The sequence below is a fragment of the Leptonychotes weddellii genome, chromosome 8 (assembly GCF_054177405.1).
Source record: "Leptonychotes weddellii isolate Sample4059 chromosome 8, ASM5417740v2, whole genome shotgun sequence".
Taxonomy (NCBI): domain Eukaryota; kingdom Metazoa; phylum Chordata; class Mammalia; order Carnivora; family Phocidae; genus Leptonychotes; species Leptonychotes weddellii.
Window position 1 is genome coordinate 732,593 of NC_138376.1, and position 11,399 is coordinate 743,991.

General features: G+C 39.5%; 1 protein-coding gene across 1 annotated transcript in view; it reads left to right on the forward strand.

Moving 5' to 3' along the window:
- LOC145722894 (zinc finger protein with KRAB and SCAN domains 4-like) overlaps positions 1 to 9,978 on the forward strand; it is a 12,737-nt gene extending 2,759 nt beyond the window's left edge. Inside the window, exon 3 of the mRNA XM_081827519.1 lies at positions 9,818 to 9,978. Within this exon, the coding sequence (XP_081683645.1) occupies positions 9,818 to 9,978 (161 nt within the window). The remainder of the gene's footprint in view (positions 1 to 9,817) is intronic.
- Positions 9,979 to 11,399: the final 1,421 nt, after the last annotated feature.

The following is an 11,399-nucleotide window of genomic DNA, read 5'->3' on the forward strand; positions in this document are numbered from 1 at the left end:
TACATTCTAGAAGGTGGCTGAGGAACAGCTTATTTGATGGGAGGCTACAGGAGAGTTGTCTGGAAGGGGTAGGACCTGAAATGTTTATTCTCACCTACTAGACTGAAATGGGCTTCCAGACTGGCTAACCACCTCCAGCCAGCACTTTATGATGTCTCATGGGCAGAAGGCTGGGGGCTGCTGCTCTGACCATTTTGCCCGTAAAGAATCCTCCATCAGTTGGTCAGATCCATGACATCTTACACTCCCCATTGTGCCTTTCGTATAGGTGCTTATAAACATTAAATATACTAGTGAAGTGACCTCCATAGCTCTGAAAATCTAATGTGGTCTAGATTTCTGAGGCCTTTCTAACTAAGGCCACTTGTGTTTGTGTATAATTCTTGGAGGTTCTAGATTGTGGGTCAATTGTGTATTTATTGCCACGTACATAGGATTGTCAGAGTTGGGGTGGGGGAATCTGTATTTCTTCATCAGCATAGTACTTGTAGAAGAATGCCTTAAGCAGCTGGTCATTCAGATGTGGTGAGACTTCTCCATCCATAGAACTCCATTCTTCAGTCGATGTTAATTATATTTGTTCACATTAATTTTGCTACTTTTTAGGGGGAAACCTTTCACATTCAGGTAAATAAAATGTGAATTGATCAAGTCAGATCCAACTGGTTATGAATTTTGATATAAATTCTCTGATGTTCAACAGCTTGTTTCTCACCTTTTAGTTATCTTGGGCCCAACAAATTGCCAAGACACCATCTATATCCCTCCCTCCCAACTTCGAGCCAACTTGAATCACAGCTTATGATTTCCTCCAGATATTTATAACAATCTTCATGTTTTCAGAACTGCTCTTTGGATGCATCAGGATAGGAAGATAAAGTCAGAGGCAGCCAATGAGGATGGGAGCCCAAGTATGGGCAGTAGGAGAAAATGTATCTGTTCAGAATTACATTGGAATCATACTCCACAATGTCCAAAGTATCAACATGTGAAGCCACAATAAGAATTTTGTGATATCTCTTGTTTGCACCCAAATCACCTTCTACTGAGTTCTTCAAAGGCTGACATCTTCCTGATATCACCAACTTCCAACTTTACCAGGCTGTGCCAAGAATGGATTCCATTTCTCATGGATCTCAGGGCCATGTTTTGTTCAGTCACCGGCATAGTGTTCCCTGTGCTCTCAAGTACCCTTTCTGGGTTCCTACTCTGGAGCAACACAGGCTGACAAGAGACTGCAGATTCTGGGGCTTTCCCTCTTACCACTTTCCTGCAGTCTTTCATTGCCTTCATTTCCCCCCACTGCAGTCTAATTTAAAAGTTTGTAGCTTTCCAAACTTTTGCAGGCTCTCTCCACTTAATCTTTTCTAGCCTTTTAACATTTCCTTAATCTTTTGTTACTTCCACAAAGCTAGCAATTTCCTTTTCTCTATTTTTCCTAAATATTGGCTCATAGCCTTGATCTTAAACATAGTTCATTTTTCTTTGGTATTTTTTTATGTCATTGGGAGAAATGCATGTGAAAGCTTTTTATAAACCAGAAAGCATTATACACGTGTAACTTACTAGGATCAATGGGACCGCTGTGCCTCCTTCACCCTTTCTGCTCTTTCCCAGCCTTAAAGTCTTCTCTGTAGAGGAGGAAATATTGTAGAAAAATACTTCCAAGTGCCTATTATGTCTGATAATGAAAGATAAAGCATATGCACACATACACACTTGGGCTTAGGGTTTCAGTATACTAAAGTTGGTAAGACATGCACATAAATTGGACAGTGCCATGAGAAATGCCTTGGGAATGGTGAGCTGAAAGGCATGGAATCTCAGGAAAAGGTTATTTCTGGCTGTGAGCTGTTAGCACATGGATAGGGTGATGTGTGAAAGAGCTGGGATTACTAAAGGAGTTTGTCAGATTTAGTAATTAAGGCAAGTTTGAAATAGGTACATTGTAGGGGTCTTCAGTGCCAGAGCAAGGAGTTTAAATTGTATTCAGTAAGTACCAGGGAGCCACTGACACGATCAAAGTATTATCTATCTGGCAGTATTGTGTAATTTCAACTTAAAAAACTACTTTGCTGGTAGTCTTGGACACCTTGCTTTTGTATAAAGCAAATGTATGTTTATGAAGTAAATTATAAAATGGCTTCAACCCTAGCCTATTTAATAGTGTGGTCAAAAATTTATTTCCAGATGAAATTAAATCCAGGAAAATAAGCTGCTTAGTTAAGATATGGCCAGTATTTAAAGTAGAATAAAATGCCACTTTTGTGCTGTTTTAAAAATTGTTTTTACAAATTTTAGTGTTGATTAGTCAGCCATCTACTTCATTTTTCCAACTGCTGCAATGCAGAAAAGCTCCATTTTGTTTTTTCTCCCTTTGCATGAGTAAGTAGCTGGTTATAACATTTTTTCCACTTGGGTAGAATGAATAGTTATTAGGAAAGGGGCTTTTGATGAATAGCCCTCCTAGATGTGTTCTTAATTTTGGTGAAGTATATAACCCTATGAAACACTGTTTTCTCCTTCAGAAGGAAAAAAAAAAAAAGGGAGGGACAGATTACCCACAGGGTTGTGAGGACCACTTATACAAACAAGTGCTGGGAGGTTCTGGTTCAAAGTGGCACCATAGGAGACCTTGAACTTGCTTCCTCCCAGAGACACATTGAGTCCAGCTAGAATGGAACGATTTCCTCTTAAAAAACAAAGGTTGGCTGAGTGACAACTACACACCTGGCAAACAAGAAGAAAACCACATCAAGGCATGTAAAAGAGTTGGAACACAATTTCACAATAAAGCCCACCCCTGGCACAGTGACCCACAACTGGGAAGGAACTCAAAACCGGGAGCTTCTCCCTGAAGAGCAATGTGTTCAAACCCACATCAGGTATACCAACTTTTAAGACCTACACTTGAGAGACAACTCCTCAAAACATACACCTGAAAACCAACAGGGGCCTGAGTCCTAAGACCCAAAAGACTGAAGTGATCTGAGAAACTGCTCTTACAGGGCTCAGAGGCAGCTGATAGCCGGTGAAGGAGGCTCACCTGCTTCTATTAAAACATTGGCCTGAGGAGCAAGCATCTAATTGAATATATACTTAGGAGCCTGCTGGAACATTCCAGAGAGGAAACTGGCAGGTACCATCTTTGCAGTCTCCCTTTACCATGCTCCAGAGCACCAGTATCTCTCATAAATGAGCTTTTACATGCCTCTGGTGTTTCCATTTTTGTGGCTGCCACCTAGGGGATGCTTCTGGATCATCTGGCTCTGGAGGCCAGGGAAGCTTATGTTCCTGGTCTCATGGGACTGTAGTATTTGGTGTCACCTCCAAAAGGAGCTCATACCCAGTCTGGTGCCCCAATTTTTGTGACTGCAAGAAAAGAAGAGAGGAACTACAAAAACAGAAAATAATTAACAAAATGTCAATAAGCACTTACCTATCAATTACCTTAAATGTAAATGGACTAAATTCTCCAATCAAAAGACATAGAGTGGCTGAATGGATAGAATGACAAGACCCACCTATATGCTGCCTACAAGACAGTCACTATAGATGTGAGGACACACAAGACTGAAAGTTAAGGGATGAAAAAAGATATTCCGTGCAAATGGAAACCAAAAGAAAGCTGGAGTAGCTATACTTACATCAGATAAAATAGACTTAAAGACTAATAAAAGACAAAGAAGGACATGACATAATGATAAAGGGGTCAATCCAACAAGAAGATATAACATCTGGGGGCGCCTGGGTGGCTCAGTTGATTAAGCATCTGCCTTCGGCTCCGTTCATGATCAGAGTCTGGGATCAAGCCCTGCATCGGGCTCCCTGCTCAGCAGGGAGTCTGCTTCTCCCTCTCCCTCTGCCTGCCGCTCTACCTACTTGTGCTTTCCATCTCTCTGTCAAATAAATTAAAATCTTTTAAAAAAAAAAAAAAGATAACATTTGTAAATATTTATACACCCAACTTAGGAGTGCCTAAGTATGTAAAGCAAATATTAAACAGGAATGAAGGGAGAAATAACTCCAGAAACATATTGCACTGTATGTTAAACTTTTTAAAAAGTAATAAAGGGAGAAATAGACAGCAGTGCAACAATAGTAGGGCCTTCCATTGATGGATAGATCATCCAGACAGAAAATAAGGAAACATTGGCCTTACAGGATATGTTGGACCAGATAGACTTAACAGATATTTACAGAACATTCCAGCCTAAGGCAACAGAATACACATTCTCAGGAGCACATGGAACATTTTCCAAGATACATTATATGTTATGCTACAAGACAAGTCTTTTTTTTTAATTAAATCAGCCAATGTATAGTACATCTTTAGTTTTTGATATAATGTTCAATGATTCATTACTTGTGTATAACAGTGCTCATCACATCATGTCACAAAACTAGTCTTTTTTTTTTTTTTAAGATTTTATTTATTAGAGAATGAGAGAGCGAGCACATGAGAGGGGGGAGGGTCAGAGGGAGAAGCAGACTCCCTGCCGAGCAGGGAGCCCGATGCGGGACTTGATCCAGGGACTCCAGGATCATGACCTGAGCCGAAGGCAGTCGCTTAACCAACTGAGCCACCCAGGCGCCCACAAAACTAGTCTTAATAAATTCAAAATGATTGAATCATGTAAGTATCTTCCAACCACACTGGTATGAAATTAATTACACAAGGAAAACTTAAAAACTCACAAATATGTGGAGATTCAACAACATGCTACTGAACAACAGGTCAAAGATATCAAAAAATACCTTGAGACAAATGAAAATGGAAATGTAACATACTATACTTTATGGGATGCAGCAAAAGCAGTTCTAAGTTCATAGTGATAAATGCCTATCTTGAAAAATAAGTGTCAATCTAACTTTATACATTAAGAAACTAGAAAAAGAAGAACAAATGAAGCCCAAAGTTAGTAGAAGGAAGAAAATAATAAAGATTACAGCAGAAATAAATGAAATAGAGACTAAAAAGACAGTAGAAAAGATCAATGAAACTAAAAGCTGGTTCTTTGAAAAGATAAAATTAACAAACCTCTAGGGAGACTCACCAAAGAAAAAAACAAGAGAACTGGAATAAAAATCAGAAAGGAAAGAAATGTTACAACCGATTACCATAGAAATACAAAGGGTCATAAGAGACTACTATGAACATTACAGGCCAATAGCTTGGACAACCTAGAAGAAATGGGTAAATTCCTAGAAACATACAACCTAACAAGACTGAATCATGATGAAATAGAAAATCTGAACAAAACAGTTACTAACGAGATTGAATCAGTAATCAAAAAGGTCCTAACAAAAAAGTCCAAGACCAGACAGCTTCACTGGTGAATTCTACCAAATATTCAAAGAAGAATAATGATCTTTCTTAAATTTTTACAAAAAAAGAGAAGAAGAAGGAATTTCACACTCCTTTTATGAGGCCCACATTACCCTGATTTCAAAACCAGACTAAGGATGACACAAGAAAAGAAAATTACAGGCCAATATCCCTATTGAATACAGATGCAAAAATCCTCAAAATATTAGCAAACCACATTCAATAATACATTAAAAGAATCATACACATGATCAAGTGGCATTTATTCCAGGGATGCAAGGATGGTTCGACTTCTGCAAATCAGTCAATATGATACACCACATTAACAAAACAAAGGAGAAAGATTGTATGATCATCTCAATAGATGGAGAAAAAGCATTTGACAAAATTTAACATCATTTATGATAAAAACTCTCAACAAGGTGGGTATAGAGAGAATATAACATAATGAAGGCCACATATGACAAGCCCACAGCTAACAGCATAATCAAAAGTGAAAAGCTGAAAACTTTCCCTCTAAGACCAGGAACAAGATAAGGCTGCCCACTCACCACTTTTATTCAACATAGTATTGAAAGACCTAGCCAGAGCTATTAGGCAAGAAAAAGAAATAAAAAGGTATCCAAATTGAAAAGGAAGAAGTGAAATTGTCATTATTTGCAGATGACATGGTATTATATATAGAAAATGCAGGAAGCCTGGGTGGCTCAGTCAGTTAAGCATCTGCCTTCAGCTCAGGTCATGATCCCAGGGTCCTGGGATTGAGTTCTGCATCAGGCTTCTTGTTTGGCAGGGAGCCTGCTTCTCCTTCTGCCTGCCACTCCCCCTGCTTGTGTGCTTGTGCTCTCTCTCTGACAAATAAATAAAATCTTTAAAAAAAAAAAAAAAATACTAGACATACACAGTTAGAACCACTAAATGAATTCAGTAAAGTTATAGGATACAAAATCAATACACAAAAATTTGTTATGTTTCTATACACTAATAATGAACTATCAGAGAAATTAAGAAAATAGTCCCATTTATAATTACACCAAAAAGATTTACATACCCTGAAATAAATTTAAGGAGGTAAAAGATCTATATATTGAAAACTATAAGACATTAATGAAAGAAATGGAAGACAAATTAATGGAAAGATATTCAATGTTCATGAATTGGAAGGATTAATATTGTTAAAATGTCCATACTACCTGAAGTAATCTACAGATTCAATGAAATCCCTATTAAAATTCCAATGATTTGGGAAGCTTTTGCCTTGGATGGGAAGTGGAGTCATGGATTCAGCATGCCATGGTGGCACACTTGCCCTTTGCTCTTTCCCTCTGGATCAGTACCTGTTGTTTCTCCTTTCAAATATAAGAATTCTTTTCATCTGAAAGAATTCTCCTTATTTAAACAAAAAAATTTTTAATTCCAATGGTATTTTTCAAAGAAATGGAACAAACAATTTTAAAATTTGTATGGAACCATAAAAGACCCTGAATAGCCAAAGCGATCTTGAAAAAGAACAAAGCTGGAGTCATCATGCTCCCTGATTTCAAACTATACTATAAAACTATAGTAATTAAGAGTATGGCATTGGCATAACAACAGATACATAGATCAATGAAACTAAATAGAGAGCCCAGAAATAAGCCCACCCATATATGGTCAATTAATTTATGACAAAGGAGCCAAGTATATACAATGGAAAAAGGACAGACAGTCTCTTAGATAAATGGTGTTGGGAAAATTGGACAGTCACATGCAAAATAATGAATCTGAACCACTATCTTATGCCATATACAAAAATTAAAATGGATTAGACTTGAATGTGAGACCTGAAACATAAAACTCTTAAAAGAAAACAGAGGCAGAAGCTCTTTGATGTAGGTCTTGGCAGTGATTTTTTGAATCTGACACCAAAAACAAAAGCAATGGCAACAAAAGCAAAAGTAAACAAATGGGTCTGCATCAAACTAAAAATCTGCACAGAAAAGGAAACCATAACAAAATGAAAAGGCAACCTACGGAATGGGAAAAGATATTTGCAAATCACATTATCTGATAAATGTCTAATATCCAAAATACATAAAGAATTCATACTACTCAATAGCAAAACAAAACAAACAAAAAACCAAAAATCCAACTACTAAAAAATGGGTAAAAGCTCCGAATAGACATTTTTCCAAAGAAGACATACAGATGGCCAACAGACACATGAAAAGATGCCCTATGTCATTAATCATCAGGGAAATGCAGATCAAAACCATAATGAGATATCCCCTCACACCTGTTAGAATGGCTATTATCAAAAAAGACAAATAACAAATGTTGGCAAAGATGCAGAGAAAAGGGAATCCTCATGCACAGTTTGTGGGAATGTAAATTTGGTGCAGCCACGGAAACAGTATGATGGAGGTTCCTCAAAAAATTAAAAATTGAACTACCATATGATCCAGCAATTCCACTTCTGAGTACTTACCAAGACAACCACCACCAACAAAACAAACGACAAACAAAAACCAAAAAAACACTACTCAAAAAGATATATGCACTTCCATGTTCACTGCAGCATTATTTACAATAGCCAAGATATGGACACAACCTAAGTGTTCACTGATGGAGAAGTGCATAAAAAAACTGTGGTATATATACACAATGGGATATGACAGGATAGTGGTTTAGAAGGGCTATCTCCGTAGGCCCTCTTTGTTTAGGAACCTGTTGGTATCACATCCAGCAGTTAGGCATCATTAATTGGTGGCTGATTGCTCTATTGTTTTCAACAATACCTTGTGCCATAAAATATGTATGATACAATTAAATTTAAACCCCTCTGTAGGGATAGTTTTGGGGGCCAGTATGTACAAGGTTTCTTTCTGACCCCAAGAGGGTTCTTCTTACTTGTCTTTTTTCCTGGTTCTCCTTGGTAAACTGGCCAGCCTAAGATTTATTACTTAGCTTTCATGGAGTTATTAGCTTCCTTTAAATTGCCTACTACCAAAATCTACACTGTTTCAGAGAATACCTTTAGGCTTGACCTTTCCCATAATCTGTTCCAAGTATAGTCAGCTCCATTGGGGAGAGCCTCAAAGCGCTCTGCTCTTACACCCACCCCTTCACCGGGGCAAAATATGAGTCACTGCTCCAGAGCTGAGGACAGGGACAGTGATCCACTTCTCTCAGTGACACTTCTGCATTATGATTAGGGTGCTGGGCCAGGCAGTAGCCTCTAGTCTTCCCAGCATGGAACCTCTGCCCTATAGCTTGTGTGAGGGCTTTCGGGGCTCCAGTTTTCTTAGCCTGCCATGCCTGAAGTAGACCCTCTGCCCTATGAACGGGGGCTCGGTGGAGGAAAGAGCTTCTCTTGACTTACTGGTCATACTTGCCTGGAATTTAGTCTCTGAAAAATAGAGCTTTGAAGGGATTAAAAACATGCTGGTACCTTGTCCCTCTTGGGGGAGGGGGCACCTTAGGCTTTGCTTGAGCCTGGGGAACTGGGAGCCCCATGTTCTTAGACATAACCACCGACTGGAGCTTCCCTCATGCTGAGCCAGTGGATGGGGATCGGACAGGAAGTAGTTCATGGCACAAGTGCTACAGATTGTGTTCTTACCAAAATTTAGTAGATTTTCTTGACCAAATGTTTCCTTATTTGCTGTATGCTCTTAGGACAATTTCCAGAGACTGTCAGTGGTAGTGTTCACCAGTTATGACTGTTTCGCTCTGAGTGGGTCCTTGGAGCTCCTCATGCTGCCAATTTGGAAGTTATTTTTAAGATTTAATTTGTAATTATTTATTCCTAGTTTAATAATGGGTGTTAAATTTTTATCAGTCATAGTCCATCCTTCTTTCAATGTGCTATGGACCTTTTGGGCTAGTATTTATTTAAGAGTTTTGAATTAATATTTATAAGTAAATTTGATTGGTAGTTTTCTCTATGCTAGTTTTGACAGGTCTTAATATCAGTGTAATATTTACTTTATAAAAGAACTTGGCTTAAACTTATACAGTGATGTATGTCAATTATTTCTCAACAAAACTAGAAAAAAAAAAACCTATTTGGAATAATTTCCTTTTTTTCTCTATGCTCCAGGAAAGTCTAAATAAAAACAGCTTTATGTTTCTTAGAGTTTTTCTAGATTTTACTGTGAAATTCACTGAACCTGGCACTGTCTTAGGGCTAGAACTTTGACAATTTTTCTATTTCTTCTCAGTCTGTGGCAGAGATTGCTCACTGTCCATCCAACATCCATTTTCCCTTTCCTCCTCAGAGCCATAATCCTGACTCTATCTGAATGCAGCACTACTGGAATATGGGACAACGTTTTGCAGTCTCCCAAGCAGCTGATCGTAGCCTCGAGACTACGTTCAAGTCAATGGGGCACCTGTGGAAGTGCTCTGTGGGGCTTTCAGAGAAGGGCCTACAGGGAGTTGACTTAGCTAGGGCTGGACTTTTATTTTTTATTCTGCTTTCCTTACTCCTTTACTCTTATATTGCAGGTGTAACTGCTGGAGATCTAGCAGATTCACTGGATCCTAAGTTGATCATGAGAAATGTCAGCAGATACCACAGTGGTTTAACAGAAATGCATAAGCCTATATCCCTGGAAACAATGTGTGTGTGTGTATATGACATAATGGAGCTGCCATACCAGTCCTAAACTATCTGTCTCTATATTTCTTTTATAAAAAAGATAAATGAATGGGCGCCTGGGTGGCTCAGTTGGTTAAGCGACTGCCTTCGGCTCAGGTCGTGATCCTGGAGTCCCGGGATCGAGTCCCGCATCAGGCTCCCTGCTCAGCGGGGGGTCTGCTTCTCCCTCTGACCCTCTTCCCTCTCGTGCTCTCTGTCTCTCATTCTCTCTCTCTCAAATAAATAAATCTTAAAAAAAAAAAAAGATAAATGAAGTTTTATTTAAGCCATTACGTAAACTATTTTATCATATTTAATCAAACTTGATTCTAAGAAATATGTAGTCTCTTTAAATTTTCTGTAGTTAATTTTAGTAATTTATAATTTTACAGAAAATCATACGTTAGCATGGCCAACTGGCACAAGCAAATGATAAAGTAGAACAACAGAAAATTTAAATAGCTGAGCTTCAAAGAAAGAACAGGAAATTTCCCAGGTGCCAGAAATGAGGAGGGAAGATGCAGGTACTATGCACGGTTGTGAAATGGTGCTAAAGAAACCTTCAGAGATACTGTACTTGATACAGGCCACCAGTAAGGCAGTGTGTTGAGCCAACTCTTTCATTTTTTTTTTTTTTTAAGATTTGTTTATTTATTTGAGAGAGAGAGCATGAGCGGTGGGGAGCAGAAGAGAGAGAGGGAGAAGCAGGTTCCCCGCCAAGCAGGGAGCCCGATGCGGGACTCGATCCCAGGACCCTGGGATCATGACCTGAGCCGAAGGCAGACGCTTAACTGACGGAGTTACCCAGGCGACCCTACCTATTTCTGTATAACTCATACTTCAAAACTCCGTGGCTTGAAACCACATTTATTATCTTTTACAATTTCTGTAATTCAGGAGCTCAGGAATACGATAAGTGGGTAATTCTAGCTCAGGGTCTTCCTTGAGGTTCCAGTTCAAGGCTCAACCAAGGCTGCTGTCATCCTGAACTGGGGCTGGAGGGCTTCCTTCCAACAGGGCTCATTGGCATGGCTGGCCGGCAGGAGGCCTCAGTTCTCCCAGGGCCCATCCACCCAGCTCACTGAGTGTGATGGCATGGAGGCTCACTTCCCTCCCGGGAACGACCTGAGAGGCAGCTGGACACCCTGCTCTTCAGTGATCTAGACTCAGGTGTTACAGAGCACCCCCCGCCCCCCCAGTCTAGCTGTGAGAAGCCAGTGGCTGAACTCTGCTTACACACAGCATCAGTTTCCTGGTTCTACATGTGAGGAGCTTGCAAGTTACCAGTCTGTCCTGAACACACTGAGAAACCAGTGACTCTTTTGGATGCAGGAGAGAGGGGAGGACTCGACGAACTGCAGGCCCATGACTGGGCAGTCAGATGAATCCAGGGAGGGAAGGTGTAGGAAGCAGAAACTCAAGAGTAGTAACTGCGTGCCACCAAGTGAG